The following is a 20,227-nucleotide window of genomic DNA, read 5'->3' as shown; positions in this document are numbered from 1 at the left end:
TCAATCCTTGGGGATCTTCCTGACCCCCTGAGAAGGGAATGGCTGCCCACTCCAGTGTTCTTGCCTGGAGAATTCCATGGACAGAGGAGCTCGGCGGGCTACAATCCATCAGGTCACATAGAGTCGGACGTGACTGAGCACAACACAGCAATGAAAAAGAGACAAACGTACTTGGAAAAACATAAGATCTATTAAATAAGACATTATATACATGGATCAGCCAGATCACACCTCTCTGATCTAAAATTTATTTTTATATCAAATTTTATTAATTTATATAATTTATAATTTATATATTTATATATAATATTTATATATTTATATAAATATATATATATAATTTATATATTTTAATAATTTATAAATTTATTAATCCATGCTTGGAGCCAGATTATAGTATCACAAAAACAAAGTAATATAAAAAAAGTCACTTTCTTAAAAATCACACTAATGATTTAACTGCTTAAGAATTTCCTCCTTTGGGATGCCTGAACAGTAAAAACGATCAGAGCTATAAAATCTGACATCCAAAGACTATTATACTTATCTACTTCCAGTGAACTGCAAGCAATAGAATACGTGTTTAAAAGAATAAAATTAACTGAAAAGAAACCAATAATTTTACTAGTAATCATCTATAAAAGTCTCAGAAACTTGTCATAAATTATTATAATGCTTCACCTGGTGAAATGGGCATATTTTAGATACTTTGTTGTCAGAAACTCTGTGACTATAAACATCAGAATTACAATATAGCAAGTAGCATGATACACTAAGCCCAGAAAAGAAGACAGGGAGAAATACAGACAGAAATTGTTAGTGGACATCAATTAAAATAACATCAAATACAGATGCAGAAGTAAATGAATGGAATCTGTACTGGGGTACAGAAATTTTTAGTGTACATCAATTAAAATAACATCAAATACAGATGCAGAAGTAAATGAATGGAATCTGTACTGGGGTACAGAAATGAACTCAGTTTCAGAGACGGAGGTGGCATGGTGCCCAGGTAGAAAGGAGAGAAAACAGCTTGAGAAAATCTACACTGAAACATGTCCATCTCCAGGACAGCCGAGAACTCCTTTACTCTCAAAAGATTCACTAATGAAGAAGTAGATTGTAGATGTAGCTTTTTATTCTTCTTCCTTATTTGAGCCCATTTCACTAAAGGTTATTTTAAAAGTTAAAAATAACTAGGATATAATTCCTCTTTCTTCAGTTCTTTGACTCAAACACAGGCCATAGTCATTGCATATATTTCGAGTTCACCCTCTCATCATCCCCTATTTCCCTCTCCCCTCTTCTGCAGCCAATTCTGAAGAAAAATAAGTAGTGAATGCTAATTCCAAGGAAGGGAGAACCACAGGGAGTGGAAAGGCCAGGTCACAGGATCACTGGGCATCCAGCTCGTGTCTAGGGAACCTTGATAAAAGAATTACCTGTTTTGTTTGTCTCTGGAATTAATATCCGCCCCTCTATCTATCAGCAGTTGACATATTGTTGGCCTACACATCTGGGTAGCCAGAACAAGCGGTGTCCGCCCATCCTAAGCAACAAAAAAATAAGACAGCATTAAGACAACAGATCTCCTAAAATGTGAAAGTTAGAGCCCATGAGTTGAAATGACAGTAAACATAAAGTGACTTACTACATCTTTGGCATTCACCGAGGCCCCATGGTCGCAGAGCAGCTGTATGCTAGAAGGACAGTCTGCCATAGCTTTGAGGGACAAAGGAAGATGATAAATGGTGAACATCTGCTGCTAACACGTGGTGTTTTGCAAGACCCTATAATATAAGGCCTAAATTCTTCAATCCCTAGAATACCAAGCTTTACATCCTCCACTCTCAGTTTAGCACTATAAGCATCGATTTTTCTATCTGAAAATGGATTAGACAAGATCATTTTGTAAGTTTTGTATAATTTATTAGAACCAAGGAATACTGTCATTCTTATAGAAGATAAGAATATACTGCTGTTCTAAGGGTAAACACTGACAATGAAAATCTAACTTAAATTTTCTATTTAGAGTATATTTTAAAATATGGCTATGACTGACTGGACCCTTAAAGTATTAGCTGAGGTTTCTTTTTTTTTTTTTTAAAGAATCATATCCTTTCTTTTTTTTTTTAAATAGAAGAGCTACAGTTAATAGAGTATGACTCATACAGTTCACATGCCCTTTTCAAAGCAGAAACTGCAATGTCTGACCTTAATTATGCAAAAAGCAGGGTCATTTTGCTAAAAATTATATTACAAAGTCACATCATGCTTCTCTGATTGACACTGGAGTTCATTTTTGTATCAGGAAAAAATGGTCAAATTCATAAAATGTGTTTATACTTCCCATGAGTTTTTACAAATTTTTATGAGTTGATATTAGGTTATCTGTACAAAACAACTAAGTTAATTTTCTTTTTTTTTTTTTTTTGGTAAAATTCAATAAAGTAAAACCAAACATACATTAAAAAAATCAAGTAAATTTTTCATTTCTGATGTCTTTAATCCAGCAATCTTTTATATAAAATATACCATCAACCTTTTAAAAAAGATAAAACTGAAATCAAATACATTAATTCCAGAATTATGAAACGAACAACCATTCAGGTCCAAATAAAAATGAACAAATGTAATGGATAAAAAACTTGAGAGTTATACCATACTGCATAAGTCAAGTCAGTATTAGAGGTGCTATGATGGAGAATGTTAGCTGTTCTCCGTTCTTCCGTGGTAATAACTGTGCCGGTCACAGCGTGGTTCACCTAGACCATAGGTCCCAGTCTCCTCTGCATGCAGGCAAGACTACATGAGTTAGGTAGTGCCAGTTGAGTCTGACTGGAGGGATGTGTGCTACCTTCTGAGGCTAGGGCTGCAAAATGTGGTTATACATTCCTCCATAATCTTTCTCTTTCCTGTTAGCAGGAAAACAGATACCTGCAGCCAGCTTCAGCCTTAAAAGAGGACAACACCCCAGGCAATGGCAGAACTGCAAAATGGAAGAAATCTGGGTCCCTGCAGGACCATAAGGAGCAGAGGAACAAGCCAATCTGATCATCAGGGCTGGGACATGAAAGAAACTGTGTTTTTTTTAAAGCCAATGTTATTTTGTCACAGTGGTAGAATCTTGTCCCTAATCAAGACAAAAATTGCTATTGGGAGTCAGGTGCCGCTAATAACTAAACAAATAACTAAATTATATGTCACCGGTTTACTGGATGGATACTAGGTAGTCAGTAAAATGTATTTCAGGCTAGGAACCTTGTGATTTTTCTCACGCTGTAGCAAAACATTTGCTAGATTTATCTTGTGTTCCAATTTAAAAGGTACACCATGCGACTATGGAACCTTTCTAGGTGAAGCAACAGAAAAGAGCCAAAATTTTAGTACATCTTGACAGCTGCTTACTGCTTTTAGTAAGGGATTTTAAGAAAGTGATGAGGTTAAGCAAGAATTAGTTATGCACACTGTTGGAAGCAAACAGAGTGCCTAGATATTTGGGACCTCACAGGTATAGGAAGCCAATTATTTCTCTATACCAAACAGCAAGATCTAAAATTATTGCTTGGCACAACTTTTCTCAAAGACTGTGCAATAAGGAAAATAAAGAAAGGGGGGGAAAAAAAAGGTCCAGTCCTGGAATAAAGATCAAATTGAGGATACTATATTCCTATACAAGACTGTTATTTCAGATGACTTTGAGACAGCAGTATTAAAATGAAGTAGAGAACAAATGAACTTATTTTCAAAACAGAAGCAGAGACACAGACATAGAGGACAAACTGACCGTTACCAGGGGATGGAGGAGAGGGGTAAACTGAGGTTGGAATCAACATATACACACCACTCTACACAAAATAGATAACTAATAAGAACCTACTCTATAGCACAGGGAACTCTACTTAATACTCCATAGTGGACTATATGGGAAAAAGTCTGAAAAAAAAAAAAAAAGAGTGGCAATATACATAACTGATTCACTCTGCTGTACACTTGTACACTATAAATCAACTATACTCCAATAACAATTTTTTAAAACCTTGTAAATTAATCTAATGTTCTACACTATATGGAACATTTTATAAATAAATAAATGTTCTAAATTTTGGCCAAAAAAATAAAATGAGGTAGAGAATCATGACTCTAGAAATAAAGACAAGAAATAAAGGAGGGTTAAAATTTTTATGTCTAGAAAATAAATGGTTTCTGGTATATGAAAGTGGCTGGCAACAAACAGGCGAGAAACTTACCAAGGTTTTGAGGGAATGAATATACTATCCCCAAATCCAAAAGCCCAGGCAGCTAAACCAATAACTCTTCCTGCACTTAAGCTGCCTTTATAGAAGGCATACCTTCCAGCATTTATTAGTTTATCTGTGTCTTAGAGGACAATAGACAAGTAAGAACCTCCGAGATGGCAGCGCTAGGGCCCACAGATGACAATGACAAGGGATTTCTCACAGGAAACAGAACCAGGGGGGCACATGGGGCAGTTAACCAAGAAATTTACTCCAAGACCTCAGCTGAAAGCCTTTGCATGTTTTGCTCAGCAGCATTTGATACCTGCTATTGATTAGTGATTGCTGTGTATTTCCCAGTTCTCCCTTTTCTGAAAGACACTTTAGTTTATTTATCCTGTTCTTGTTTCATCACTATCTATTATGAAGAGTAGATTTCTTTTCTTTGAGTTTACAAATTGTTGCACCAGGAAGAGCCATTTCAGAGCCAACAAGAGCACAGCACCCAGAAGCCCAACGTTGAGGTGGCCTCAGTAACTGGATTGGTTATGTATCCTCTCCTTGGGGAGGGGGCAAAGGTTCTATATGTGGGAAGTAGGGCTGAGGGAATATTTGGAAGGCCAGAAGGCTGGACTGTGGCGACTGTTACCAATCTGTTCTCCCCTTCTTCTACAGTGGAGCAGCTGGGCCGTGACTAGTTATCTAGAGATTACATTTCCGGGCCTCCTTTGCAGGCCACCAACTGACTTTTCTCTTGTTGATGGATTATGAATAAAGGGCTATTTACCACTTCCAAATCTGGGCCTTAGATCACGGGCATTTGCTCCCCCAGTTCTCCTTCCCTTTGCTGCTAGCTGGAACATGGGTATGACTACAATCCAGCTGCAATGACGTAGCTGAGAAAGATACCAGAGGAAAGTGGAGCAACAAGATGGAAAGAATTCAGTGCATGAAAGCACTGAAACCACGTGCTAACCTATATACCACTCAACATTTTTTTAATAAGCAGCTGGTACTGAAGTTCTTTTATTACATCAACTCAGTCTTCATTCTAACTTCATCAATATACCTAATGAATAAATATTTAGATTTCAATTGGTTAAGTTGTACCAGTTTTTTTTTTAATTTTATTTTATTTTTAAACTTTACATAATTGTATAAGTGTTGCCAAATATCAAAATGAATCCGCCACAGGTATACACGTGCTCCCCACCCTGAACCCTCCTCCCTCCTCCCTCCCCACACCATCCCTCTGGGTCGTCCCAGTGCACTAGCCCCAAGCATCCAGTATCGTGCATCGAACCTGGACTGGCATCTCGTTTCATACATGATATTTTACATGTTTCAATGCCATTCTCCCAAATCTTCCCACCCTCTCCCTCTCCCACAGAGTCCACAAGACTGTTCTATACATCAGTGTCTCTTTTGCTGTCTCGTACACAGGGTTATTGTTACCATCTTTCTAAATTCCATATATATGCGTTAGTATACTGTATTGGCACAAAAATAAACTCAAAATGGATTAAAGATCTAAACGTAAGACCAGAAACTATAAAACTCCTAGAGGAGAACATAGGCAAAACACTTTCTGACATACATCACAGCAGGATCCTCTATGACCCACCTCCCAGAATATTGGAAATAAAAGCAAAAATAAACAAATGGGACCTAATTAACCTTAAAAGCTTCTGCACATCAAAGGAAACTATTAGCAAGGTGAAAAGACAGCCTTCAGAATGGGAGAAAATAATAGCAAATGAAGCAACTGACAAACAACTAATCTCAAAAATATACAAGCAACTCCTACAGCTCAACTCCAGAAAAATAAATGACCCAATCAAAAAATGGGCCAAAGAACTAAATTGACATTTCTCCAAAGAAGACATACAGATGGCTAACAAACACATGAAAAGATGCTCAACATCACTCATTATCAGAGAAATGCAAATCAAAACCACTATGAGGTACCATTTCACACCAGTCAGAATGGCTGCGATCCAAAAGTCTACAAGTAATAAATGCTGGAGAGGGTGTGGAGAAAAGGGAACCCTCTTACACTGTTGGTGGGAATGCAAACTAGTACAGCCACTATGGAGAACTGTGTGGAGATTCCTTAAAAAACTGGAAATAGAACTGCCTTATGATCCAGCAATCCCACTGCTGGGCATACACACTGAGGAAACCAGAAGGGAAAGAGACACGTGTACCCCAATGTTCATCGCAGCACTGTTTATAATAGCCAGGACATGGAAGCAACCTAGATGTCCATCAGCAGATGAATGGATAAGAAAACTATGGTACATATACACAACGGAGTATTACTCAGCCATTAAAAAGAATACATTTGTACCAGTTTTAAAAACAAGGATAATAAAATCTATAATATACAAAAAATTATACACACTTAATGTATACATTTTGATGAGTTGGGACTAAAGCATACATTGTAATACCATCACCACAATCAAGATACTAAACATATGGATCACTTCCACAAGTTTCCTTGTGTCGTTTTGTGTGTATGTGTTTTTGGGGCTTGAGGGGTTTTTTTTTGGTGAGAATATTTATCAAAATATTCTGCCCTCTTAATATATTTTAAATTATACAATATTATGTCATTAATAATATGCAATACATTATTATAGTATATAATTATCTAAATTCTTGTATAATAATTATACCTCAGGTATTTAAAAAAGTAAAAATAACCGGGGAAAGCTGAACATTGAGATGATATTGAAACTATTTTCAAACACACCAAGTGTGATAATGATATTATATTTAGGTTACAAAATAGAATCATTATCTTTCAAAGATAAAAACTGAATTGTTTATGTTTTGGATTTGATTTAAAATATGTCAGGAGAGTAGAATAATGGGTGGTGGTATAAATAAATCAAGATTGGCCACATGATCACAACTGTCTAAATTGGATGAACAGTATAAGGTATTTTAATATGATAGTTAAACATTATGTTTGAAATTTTCCATAATAAAAATTTTTAATAATTTAAAAAACATGATTATTAATAAGGTTGGATGGATTAAAAAATAACTATGAACAGGTGGTAGGAGAAGACAAATATCACATGACACAAATTCATACTTCATTAAGCAGCAAAATCATTTTAATATTTCTATCAAGCACAATAAATTAGTGCTACAGAAATGAAGTGTATTTATTTTATGGTGTCAAATTTAAACAAATCTGGTGATTCCATTACTACACAAGCTGATAAGTATATTACATACGAATCTAGGCTTATTTTTTTTAATTACTTAATTATTTTTATACAAGTAGCAATACAAAATTATCATAAAAATAAAAAACTACAGAAACTCACAAGGGTCATTGTGAGGCTCAAATGATAATGTATGTAAAAATTCTTTGCAAATAATAGTACTCTGTTCCAAAATTTTAAAAAATGCACTGTGTAAGAGATTAAACTATCATAAAAATACATATTTTTTTAAAGGAAGAAAATCAAGTTATAAAAGTTTGAAGGAAATTTGAAGTATAATACATTTTTCAAGGGACCACTCTACCTACCACATTATTCCATATACATGAAAGGAAACAGTGTTTTTTTTTTTTTTTCCTCCTTTTCTTTGAACTTCTATTTAACTAGGAATTTCAGTCTTAGAAGAGTCCAGCCAGGGGTCAGACTATCTTACATTCCAAAACTCCTTAAATATTTAACTTTTTCCATTCATTTTCTTTAAGACACCTAAAGAATAATGCAGATAAACTTTGATATTAATAAAATCCTTGAAATTACTAATATAAATCTCTTTTAAAATAGAGTACACTGCAATGATATCAGATTCAGCACTGATACCTCTAAACCAAAACAAGCACCACCACCATTAATTGAGAAGTTACTACACGCCAGGCACTATTCATGATTCAGTTATAACCACTACTGGGCTTCCCTAGTGGCTCAGACAGTAAAGAATCCGCCTGCAATGCGGGAGACCTGGGTTCGACCCCTGGGTTGGGAAGATCGCCTGGAGGAGGGCTTGGCAACCCACTCCGGTATTCTTGCCTGGAGAATCCCCATGGACAGAGGAGCCTGGTGGGCTAGTCCATGGGGTCACAAAGGGTCAGACACGACTCAGCGACTAAACACACAAGGCAGTAGCATTATTAACTTCATTCAGTAGATGAGGAAAATGAGGCACAGACATGTTCATGAGGTGAACACAGTTTTTAAGAAAGAAAAAAGTCTTCCTTCTTCCATTTCTCCTACCAGTCCCCAAGCACACACATGCTATTTACAGCTCCTTGAGAACAAGGTTATGGTTTGTTCATCTTTGGACTCTCAGTATCTAGCATCTTGGCCCGTAAATACTGTCTGAATGAATCTTTTTAAGCTGTACAATCTACCCAATTTCAAACTTGAGTAAATAAAAAATTCATAACATTCTGTTTCTCCATGGATTACAAAAACATATGTATGTTAAACTCTGAAGTCAGTTTAAATGCCCAGCCATTTTAACAAAGATTTATGTCCAACTGAAACCTTTGCTTACCTGCATCATGAAGTGCGGTTCTTCCCTGCAGGTCTACATGTTCAGTGGGACAATTGTACTGTTAAAACACAGAAATTTAGTCATGTAAGAAGTTTTATTTTCAAATTAAATATCGTGATTCAAATGAACAGCTGTTATTGCATCTCAAAAATACTGCATTTATCAAAAACTCTAAAGAGTACTAGACAAGTCATAAATATTTTGACATGTGACAAATACAATAACATTATACTATAAATTTAACAGTATTCCAGCAAACAGGAAAACATATGGTACATTACAATAGCATGGAATATAGAAACGGCTATTGTTTGGGTTTTGCTTTTTTTTCCTGTAACGGTTAAAACTTGAACAATTGAATCAGAAAAAAACAAATGAGCTCTGCTGTGAAACTCAATAGCAAACATGTTAAAGGAAACGTGTGACTAGACTCTTCAACTAAAAACTTAATCTAGCCCACTAGTTCATAGAACTTTGTGGTTGCCCAATTACAAGCTTAGCTAATGATGCTATTATACAGTCTGACTTACTGGTGTTTATACAGAAACATATAGATCCTACGCTGTGCCACTTCATCTCAAGTCATATACCAGACCACAGAAAATTCCAATCTCTAGCTAATGTCAACAGGAAGGTCAAGTCTTTGTTGTTTATTTTTAATACACTGAGTTATGCAATTCACTTCCCTCAGAGTTTTTGCTCTTTATTGTTCACATTCTTTCACAAACGATGGAAAAAATATTATGTAAGCTAACAGTCAAAGCTAGCCTACTATTTTCTTTGATCTCAAGTCCCAAAAATGCATTGAAAACACATCTACTATTTGCAGTCCAAGTAATAAAGTCAAAGTATTAACCACTTTTACTACCTGTAGAAGTTTTTGTAGACACAGTGCATGCCCATACTTTGCAGCCAGGTGAAGAGCATTCCTTCCTAGAAAAGAGATCATTTTAAACATAAGATAAGGGTTATTTTCTTCACATGTGAATTCCCCTTAAAAATGTGATTGATTTTTCCAAAATCAGTTGACAGACGACTTCATTTATAGGCATGCTTTGGGTTTGTGCTTTATTTGCACTGAAGGAAGGACGGCAAAAATCACTCAGACTATTCACTAGGCAAAACATCCAAAGCAGAAAGAACACAGACAAAAACAAGAAAGACATATGTCGGAGTTGGAATCAGCACAATACACATATAAAGTTTTATGAGTTCTGAAAAGGTATGGTTAGTCCAAAATTTCTAAAAATGAATATTCTGCATCAATGGAAAACACACACGTGTGTGTGTGTGTGTGTGTGTGTGCATCTGTGTGTAATAAACAGTTTTTTCTTCATTCAAAGGTGGCAAGTAAATAAAGTTTGGTCTTCAATTAAGAGTTTGATGTACCTTTAGGTAAAGATTTACCTCACTAACTCATCTGTGATGTCTCTCTTTCTCTCCCTCCCTGCATTCCATTTCCAAACAGAGCTTTATTGTCCACATATGAAGTCACAGGATAAAACACTAAAGTTGTTAAGGAAACTCTCTGCTCTAGGTCAACTCCCATATTTCATTGAGTAACAAAGTATAAGTTCTAGTGATTGTCTATGTGAATGGAAAATTAAAACATTCACTAAAGAAAAGTGATAGCTATATTCAAACACTTAAAGTCTTCCTGTGATATGCAAACAAACTTATGCTATAGTATTTTAAAAGACAGACATAGGTATGACTAAGTTTAAGCAAGCGGCCTGTCTAAAAGAAATAATTTTTTATAAACATAGCTAGCTAAACAGACCAGGTCTCCTCATGAGACCTGATGGTTAAGAACACCGACTCTGACTGTGACTCATACACAGAAGGACCCTGGCATGTGACTTAACAACTCAGTGCCTTGCAGACTCATTGGCTTGATGTGAGGATAAAATGAATTAGTACATGTAAAGTGCTTAGCAGAATAGCATCATCTATTATCATGTTAAAAAAGCATCATCTATTCTTGTTATGATCACTATTGGTGATGCTGTTATGAGGCAATTAGTTCCCCAACAAGTCTAACCAAAGGCCTTAGGACAGCAAGAATTTATATACTGAATAGTACATGCATGTGTGGTGAGTTGCTTCAGTCATGCATGACTCTTTGTGACCCCATGGACTGTAGCCCGCCAGGCTCCTCTGTCCATAGAATCCTCCAGGCAAGAAAACTGGAGTGAGTCACCATGCCCTCCTCCAGGGGATCTTCCTGACCCAGGGATCGAACCCACATCTCCTACGGCTCCCGGGATTGCAGGTAGATTCTTTACCACTGAGCCATGAATAGTACATAAGTATAAATTAAATGGCCCCTATAGATTCTTTTAGAATCCTGTAACACTACCAAGACAAACCCTAGACTTCAGGTCTCCATCTGCTAATCTGTTCAGTCATGCTTTCTGCTACACTGCCCTCTCCCCCACAATACCTAAACTAATTAGAAACAAAGTTACGGCCTTCGCTCAGTAAATCACATTTAAGTCTGACTGAGAGCGTTATCAGTGGACAGCGCTTGTCTTCTCTGTACTATGGAGGCAAACATACCTGCGGTGTCACTGGTTGTAATATCAACTCCATGTATGAGGATGGCATTCAAACACTCAAGATTTCCCTTTGAGGCCACAACATGAAAGCTAAACAAAAAGAAAATTTTGTTACGCCATGGAAACTACCCAAGGTCAACTTTAATGTTACATTCATGCCATCTTATATTCAATGCTCCTACATACACACACGTACACACATGCATTTTAAAGGCTACACTAAACACCTACATATTTAATACAAGAAAAAAAGAAACTTATTTCACATTACTGAAAAACTCATTTTAATCCATATTTATATCACTACCCCTATAGTTTATCATTTCAATAGCAGAGGCACTGGTATTTAAACCTTAAATGCACTGAAAATTTTCTATCAGATTATTTTACTTAATTTCAAATATACGGAAACTGCCAAAACAAATGAAGATACCACAGAATGCTAAGGCCAAAGAGAGATCAAAACACTTATCCATCTCTTTAGAATTATTATATTAAAGCTGGCATAGAAAAGTTTTCAAAACAAGCTAAGCTATACTTGAAAGCCACAAAAGATCTGGCATCATCTTCTTCCCCCAAAGTACTACCACATAATTCCTCCTTTCACTCAAGAGATCTGTGTGACTGGTTGAAATTTCACACAAACAGGCAGAATTGAACACTTTTTCTAATAAGGCAAGGAAAGCCTACTTAAAAACATAACTTTAAGTCATCAAGTATTCAAGATACAGGATAAAATATCCCAGTGTTTCTTTGATCATCTAATACTTTTTCTTAATGAACAAACACAGAAATACTTTGTGTGCATTAAGAACTGATACTGTATGTAAATACAATAAGACTTATTGGCAAAGGACGTTGAACTCAGGCCATAAACAAGTACAGTAACCACTGTGAAGATGCCAGGAGGTAAAGGCTCAGCAAGGTGCCTGGATACAGACACACTCGGCAGCATACCCTGCAGTAGGGGTCTTCCCTCACCATACCACTTAAAAATTTTATACTTTCCCACTCCCTAAAACCTTAGTACTCCTAGCTCCCTCATCCCTGCTTTCATTATTTTAAATGTAACTATGCATTTCCTAATATATATAAATTCAAATTTTATTTTCTTTATGGTCTATTAATCTCCTCTAAGAAAGCAGGGATTCTTGGCTGTTCTGCTTCCTATTATATTCCCAGAACCAATTAAAGTACCAAACAGATGTATTGTTTTTTATTCACTAAGTCGTGTCCGACTCTTTTGAGACCCCATGGACCACGTAGCCCACCAGGCTCCTCTGTCCATGGGATTTACCAGGCAAGAATACTGGAGTAGGTTGTCAATTTCTTCTCTAGGGGATCTTTCCAACCAAGGGATCAGACCCGTGTCTTCTGCATTGGCAGGTGGGTTCTTTACCACTGAGCCACTTGGGAAGCCCACCAGACAGATGATAGACCCTCAAATATTTGAATAACTGAATGCTTAGAGACAAAATGTAGAGATACCTTGCAAATTCATTTTCAGATATTCAATTATGCCTCCATTAGCATTATGATGAATATAAATGCAAACTAGAGACCAAGCACTAAGTAAAGTAAACCAGGTTTGTGTACAGTTTGAATGAGAGAGAGATACTTCTGATAAAAAGAATATACTGTTCTTAAAAGTCAGATAAGTTCTCCTTATAGTAGAATTAAACTGCAATAAGGCTGAGGGTATCAATTCTTTCTGCAGCACTGAAGTGGGGAATTATATTATGCAATGCACTGAGAGAACTTTTTGAGGAATGGTAATTTCCTTCAAGCAAAGGTTTTTCATCTTCAAACAACTTTGGAGATCTCATTCTTTGTCTACCTGTTTTCACTTCTTAGCTCACAAAATTGGAAAGACTTCTTTTCGCCAAAATAACTTCGCATTATACCAATGATGCACTACGAGGGCAGAAATCAGCAAATCTACAATGCATTATTAATATGGGTGTGCTATGAATAGATGTGCTTCAGAAAGAAGATACATCAACCATTACACTGTATGCAGAGTTGCAAAGGAGATCTGGAAAACTGCTTTATAGAAATATGCTTTTTCAATTAAAAAATCAACTTTTTCTTTTTAAAAACAAGACAAGTATTACTACTATAATAGGAGAGCCCCGTAATTTGGACAGTCCCCAAATCTGAAGACAACCAGAAAAGCATACAAAATAAGAAATCTGCCTGAAGGTATCAGTGAGCTAACATGATAGTGAAAAATTACTAAGACAGTATGCAGGGAAGCACAGAGGCCCAGAGAGCTGAACCTGGAATACAGGGCTACTTTTTCTCTAGGAGCATTTGCTGGTTAGAGAGAAAAGAACTAAGAGGTTGAACAGTCCTTTGACAGCCTGAGGGGAAGGCGAGTCAGGAACTGGAACCCACAGCTCTCCAACAGCCAATAGGGATTCTAGGTGAACTTGCCCCATTTTGTATTGGCAAAGGGCTACATCCCTGGGAAAGAGGTGACCAGGAATAAAATAGATTCTTGTAATGACTATCGCAAAGCCTCAAATATTTCATTTTTGAAACTGTATAGAGATCAAGAGCGGCTTTGCTGATGGCTCAGACGGTAAAGAATCTGTCTGCAATGCAGGAGACTGGGTTTTATCCCTGAGTCGGAAAGATCCCCTAGAGAAGAGATTGGCTACTCACTCCCATGTTCTTGCCTGGAGAATCCCACACACAGATGAGCCTCGAGGGCTGCAGTCCATGGGGTTACAAAGAGTCAGACATGATGGAGTGACTTACACTTTCACTTCAGAGATCAAGAAGGACTTGTTAATTTTGCCTTACCTTTCAAAAATTAAAAACCAAAAAAAAAAAAAATTCAAAATTAAACTATTTTTATAACTATAGAAAATATATTTGTAGTATGTCCTGTACTTAACTAAATATGAAATGCTTTAATTAAGAAACCCTTTGTGTATGAATAACAAAAGGAAAATATTTTATCCTGTGAATCCTAGAAAGACTTCTAATTCTATAGAGAATACCTCAAAAATTTACACTACTCAAGTATGTCATAAACTAAAGCTCACAGTTCATCATAAACTAAAGTTCACAGTTCATCATATTACACCAGATTTGCACAACTATGCAGGTCAGGAAGCAACAGTTAGAACTGGACATGGAACAACACACTGGTTCCAAATAGGAAAAGGAGTTCGTCAAGGCTGTATATTGTCACCCTGCTTATTTAACTTATATGCAGAGTACATCATGAGAAACGCTGGACTGGAAGAAACACAAGCTGGAATCAAGATTGCCGGGAGAAATATCAATAACCTCAGATATGCAGATGACACCACCCTTATGCCAGAAAGTGAAGAGGAACTCAAAAGCCTCTTGATGAAAGTGAAAGTGGAGAGAGAAAAAGTTGGCTTAAGGCTCAACATTCAGAAAACGAAGATCATGGCATCCGGTCCCATTACTTCATGGGAAATAGATGGGGAAACAGTGGAAAAAGTGTCAGACTTTACTTTTTTGGGCTCCAATATCACTGCAGATGGTGACTGCAGCCATGAAATTAAAAGACACTTACTCCTTGGAAGGAAAGTTATGACCAACCTAGATAGGATATTCAAAAGCAGAGACATTACTTTGCCAACAAAGGTTCATCTAGTCAAGGCTATGGTTTTTCCTGTGGTCATGTATGGATGTGAGAGTTGGACTGTGAAGAAGGCTGAGCGCCGAAGAATTGATGCTTTTGAACTGTGGTGTTGGAGAAGACTCTTGAGAGTCCCTTGGACTGCAAGGAGATCCAACCAGTCCATTCTGAAGGAGATCAGCCCTGGGATTTCTTTGGAAGGAATGATGCTAAAGCTGAAACTCCAGTACTTTGGCCACCTCATGCGAAGAGTTGACTTATTGGAAAAGACTCTGATGCTGGGAGGGATTGGGGGCAAGAGGAGAAGGGGACGACAGAGGATGAGATGGCTGGATGGCATCACTGACTCGATGGACGTGAGTCTGAGTGAACTCCGGGAGTTGGTGATGGACAGGGAGGCCTGGTGTGCTGCGATTCATGGGTTCGCAAAGAGTCGGACACGACTGAGCGACTGATCTGATCTGATCTGATCTGATTAATATAAGTAATTTCCCTCAAAACTGAACCTTTGATCAAAAAAGTCTGAACAAAATCTCAAGTAACCATTCATTCAAAACATGCAAAGCATGGGCAGACAAAACTGAAGAAATAAGGTTTCACTGAAGATTTTCATCACAAAGAAGATCCTTTGAACTCTTAACATCATGGCACTTGGGGGAAAAAATACAAAAAACAGTTTTGATATTAAATTTTTACTATTTATACTGTGAGCCCTATAAATGGCTTAAAATTTAGCAAAAATAGAAGCAGGACTCAAAATAACCAGTTTCTGCAGCCATCAAATTGCCTACTTTACAAAACTGAAACAGTGCAAAAAATTGGGACTTCTCAAACTTCAATGCTCTTATAAGTAACTTAAAGTCATGCTCTGCTATTTTTATTATATTTATGTATCTAAGCATTCTACATCAAACATTAACTATTCACTTCCTAATATTCATTTCTATATTTAGTATCTGGTTTCTAGAATTCTAAAAAAAAAAAAAAAACTCTCTAAAAAAAAAAACTCATGCAAGTATAAGGCAGAGAGGAATTTAAGGAAATGAGACTTTTCACCTCTAACTTTGGAAGGTTTCCCAGATAAGGTTTGAATTGCTGTATTTATAGAAGATAGGAACAGAATCTAGATCTACCCTTTAACCCAACCGCTCCCTATCCTCAACATCAAGGGAAATAATGAAGACTAGGAAGCGGTGGGAGAAAAGATACCTGGTTTATAAGCATATAGACAAGCCAGCAGCCTTCAGTAACACAAAAGGGCAGGATCACTGCCTGTATCTCCCTAAGTCACACCAGTTATTCTGCCTCTCTATTGTCCTAGACGTCTTCATTTAAATTAATTACCCCAATAGAAAAATGGATTGGGGTTAAGGGGGAAAGGCAAAGTAATTTATAGAACTCTTCCAAAATAGAAAACTTGGGTTTATACCCCAGGCTGTGAATTTTAATGAGACTAGACACCAAGTTATTTAGCCTCTGTAAACTTCTTTCAGAAGACCACTGTGAGGATCAAACATGATAAGGAATATTAAAAAAAAGCTTATAAACAAAACTGCACCAAATAACCCAGGCTGTGATTTGCCATAGGGCCCAAACAACTAGACCGCTGGGTAGTATTCTAGTAGTCTCTCTCTCACTTTGAAAATCTTTCATATTGAGGACAATTATTAGTCCAAATTGATGAAAGTCATGTCTGAAAGATTTTAGAGTGTGGGTTTTGATAAAGACTTTTTAAATTGCATGTTGATAACCGTAATCCACAAATTTCATTTGTATGCCAAGGGTGTCCCCTGGAGAGAATTACCACCAGTAATACTCACGCAGATCTGCCTTCTACATCTAGCTTGCCTGGATTGACTCCCTTTTTAGCAAGGATTGAGGACACTTTTTCTACATCTCCCCTTTCTGCTGCTTTCATCAATCGGTCATCGTATTTGTTCCAATCTGCTGCTTGCTACAACAAAGGAAAAAAAAGTAAACATAGCACACTACATACTGTATTAGAAAGGCTCTCCAAAGAGGGAACGAGAAGGGAAACAGTGCTGTCTAATGCATCATTCGGTTGTCAAATGTGTCTCAAATTCCTTTCTCCTCGCTATTCTAACTTGATGAAAAGAGCCTTTCCAAAACACACAATATACAAGAAATATTTTATATATTATATATTTGAGAAAAAGGGGGTTTCTCATGTTTTCTGCCCTGTTTTCTTTGCCTTCGGAGCAAAGAAAGGAAAGGAATTAACTGTTGAATACCTACCATGTGCCAGGTATAAATTACTGGAACAACCCTAGTCAACTAGATTTATCACCTCCATTTAACAGGTGAGAAAAATCAAGGCTCCAGGGATATTAAACGACTTAAGAGGCCAAGCCCAATTCTGACTTCTCATGACTTCCCAAAGCAGTGCGCTTGTTTCCTACTCTGTAATTCATGCTTTTGAAATTGGCCCTGGTTACCTATCGCCCAAGACCTTTAGCGGCAGTGGAATTCTGTACACATTTAAGAACACTCACCCCTCTCCCCTCAGCATCAGTTGCTTAAAAGGTACTACTGCAAATATAATTATAGAAGCAAACTGTACACACATACATGCAATTAGAAAAGCAATCCATTATGCTTATATATTAGGATAAAAAGAAACATATACACAGATTATTTTTTTAAAAGCTCTAAAAATATTAACTACTTAAAAACCCTAAAATTATAGGATCAGAGATGACTTTCATTTTCTTGCTTCTTTACATTCAACATATACTGCTTTTTATTAAAAAAAAAATGTTTGATTTCAACAAAAACAGTGCATATGTATTTCAAAGGAACATTAAAGGCAATTTTTTAAAAAATAGAAAAACATATCAAATGATATATATTTTAATTATATCAAAGTTATCAAGTTTTAATTGAAGAAAATACATTCAAGATATTAGATATTCTGAAGCCAATAACTTTAACCTTTTCTTAGTAAGTAGAAATGTATTACTCAGAACTAAAATATACATTATTTAAACAAGTAAGGTTTTAGCCTTTTAAAATTCTGTACAGTAAACTTATTGCTAAATTCTTCTTTGCTAAGTTCAATATCATTTTTAGAACAAAAAACAATGTACACATCTTTCACTTAACTTACAAAGCAATTCCTATGTCCACAAATACAATAACAAATCTCTGGAGGAAAAAAATGAATCACCTTATATAAAGCAAATGTTTGATCAACAGGATTATTTTATATCCACTCTTCTCTAAAACAAAACAAAAAAGTAACCAATCTTCTAGCTAAATAAGTAATGTATTCATTAAATACTTGAAGTGAAAAATATAAAAACTGAATATGAAAAAAGACAGATATATTAAAATTTTAACCCACCAATGAAATGTAACATTTCAATGGAATCTGGTTCAAGTATCTACACAGACTTCAGAATTGTTGTCTGCAGTCAAATTTGGAGATGAACTACTTCCTTCTAACTTGAAAAGTTCAAACTATCAACTATGATACGAGTCCTAGGAGCCCTACTTACTGCCTCAGTCTAAACAACATTTTCAGCTTCCCCTTTCTTTAGCTTTAAAACAAAACAATCAGTGTACTGGCTCTAATTTGGGGAGTGGTAGTAGATGCAGGCTTTTGTGTTTTCAAATGCCTAAGGGATTAAGTCACGTTTAGCAAACAAACCCTTGCTCTAAATTGATTAGTTTACCCTTGCAGTTAGAACAATCCCAATTTTATTTCCAAGTAAACTAGCCGGTGGAGAAAGGAGCTATCTAAAACACTAGAGCAATTGCAAAATCCCAAGGTAAGGCTCTTTAAAAGATAACTAAATGAGATTAAAGTCTGGTATTAATCCTGTGATTTTCAGTTCTTCTCTACCAAGCACTTTGGTCCACTGTCAGTTAACAGAAATACTGCTCAATTACTAAAATTCTATTATGAGCTTTTTCAATCCAGAAAAAGAAACAAGCACTTTTGTTTTCGATCACTAGCCCCAGCCTGCTAATCAAATAAACTAGAGAGAACAGAGTAAGACAAAGAAACCAAATTTTTAAAAAAAGTAGTACGTTTTAAAAGAATACAGTTCAGAAAGCCTGGCCAAGACGCTTTTGTTTCACTGACTACAGGGATACCTACTCTGTTCTTAGGAGCACAAGAAAACCAACAGCTCATCATAGACAGGATTTAGTTTCTTGTTGCTAACAGCAAATTAGTTCGCATTAAGTTACAAATCACTGTGGCTCACAAAGCGAGCCCTCAGAGAAACTCCTAACTAGTGACTCAGTCCTTCTTCTTAGAACTCTTCCTGTTCTGCAATCTTCATGCTGCACTACACTTAGCTTGGATCTCTAAGGATATTTTCTTCGTCTTCGGAATCCTTCTCCGCCTTCATAACGCTTGAAAATTATCTTCCTTGCAGCGGCAGCACTTGATTAAGAGCAGCCCCAAGTCAGGTACTGTAACTCCTCCTATTTGTTATTTAGAAGCTGTCTTTCTCTGCCTTCCCTTTTCGGGGACTCCACTGGAAAGCTTGAACAGCACTCTACATCCTGCCGCCTCAACACTGCGACACAGACCAGCGTCTGTGCACAATAAAGCTGTCCACATCCGAATCATCCCATAAACAGCGTGTAGACTGTCTCCCATTGGTCAGGATCTATTTTAGATTCCATAGGCCTTGACAGCTGAGTGATGGATAGAGAAGAGCAGCTAAGAATATACTATAAATGCATGCTTCTCCTCTGAGTAATAAACCTAAGGTCTGCGAGGGAAAAATGACTCAAACACATTGTAAAACATGCTTTTTATATCAAAGCAACTTGCGTGACATTACAACAATATTGTTAACAGACAAATTTGGTTATTCCCACAAAAAAACATTTTAAACCCGTTTCAGTCTTAGGATTGTCTAAACAGAAGTTATAATAACCTTGATAAACAGAATATAAAATTCTATTTTTGGCAAATAGAATCACACTTTAAGGAAACACACACACAAAGAAACATTTTCAGATTTTTCTCCATTTTCCTTGTACCCCCTCAGTCTCATTCTGCATGCAACCAGGTTTCAGCTTACAACTGCTGCCAGTCTGTCTCCTAACATGTTAAATGAGAAGAGCGAGGCACTGCCAAGACATTAAATAGTCTGCATTATGATGAATACTTTTCAACAAATTTTAAATTTAACTCACTGCTCTTAATTTCCAAGTTTAGCACCCTGCCTGATATAGCAAGTAAATATTTTATCAGTGGAAAATCAAATTATCTGGATTCAGGGATTTTAAAAAAC

The 20,227-nt window shown here is 36.5% G+C and overlaps 1 protein-coding gene across 3 annotated transcripts in view; it reads right to left on the bottom strand.

The window, feature by feature from the left end:
- Window positions 1-20,227, bottom strand: part of UACA (uveal autoantigen with coiled-coil domains and ankyrin repeats) — an 86,121-nt gene that overhangs the window by 23,429 nt on the left and 42,465 nt on the right. For 2 of the 3 annotated variants that reach the window (XM_086322768.1, XM_086322770.1), the window contains exons 2-7: window positions 16,772-16,905; window positions 11,331-11,419; window positions 9,640-9,704; window positions 8,772-8,829; window positions 1,652-1,722; window positions 1,443-1,549 (exon numbers count right to left, since the gene is read on the bottom strand). In XM_086322768.1, coding sequence (XP_086178894.1) covers window positions 1,443-1,549; window positions 1,652-1,722; window positions 8,772-8,829; window positions 9,640-9,704; window positions 11,331-11,419; window positions 16,772-16,905 — 524 coding nt within the window. Of the gene's footprint in view, window positions 1-1,442; window positions 1,550-1,651; window positions 1,723-8,771; window positions 8,830-9,639; window positions 9,705-11,330; window positions 11,420-16,771; window positions 16,906-19,074; window positions 19,504-20,227 lie in introns of those variants that run through there. The other variant, XM_086322769.1, reaches the window with a different exon arrangement.

This window comes from Bos grunniens, chromosome 10 (assembly GCF_055505025.1).
Source record: "Bos grunniens cultivar Pamir isolate PY7600 chromosome 10, Bosgru_T2T1.0, whole genome shotgun sequence".
NCBI lineage: Eukaryota > Metazoa > Chordata > Mammalia > Artiodactyla > Bovidae > Bos > Bos grunniens.
Note: the sequence above shows the minus strand (reverse complement) of the source record. Positions and strands in the feature narration are given on the sequence as shown.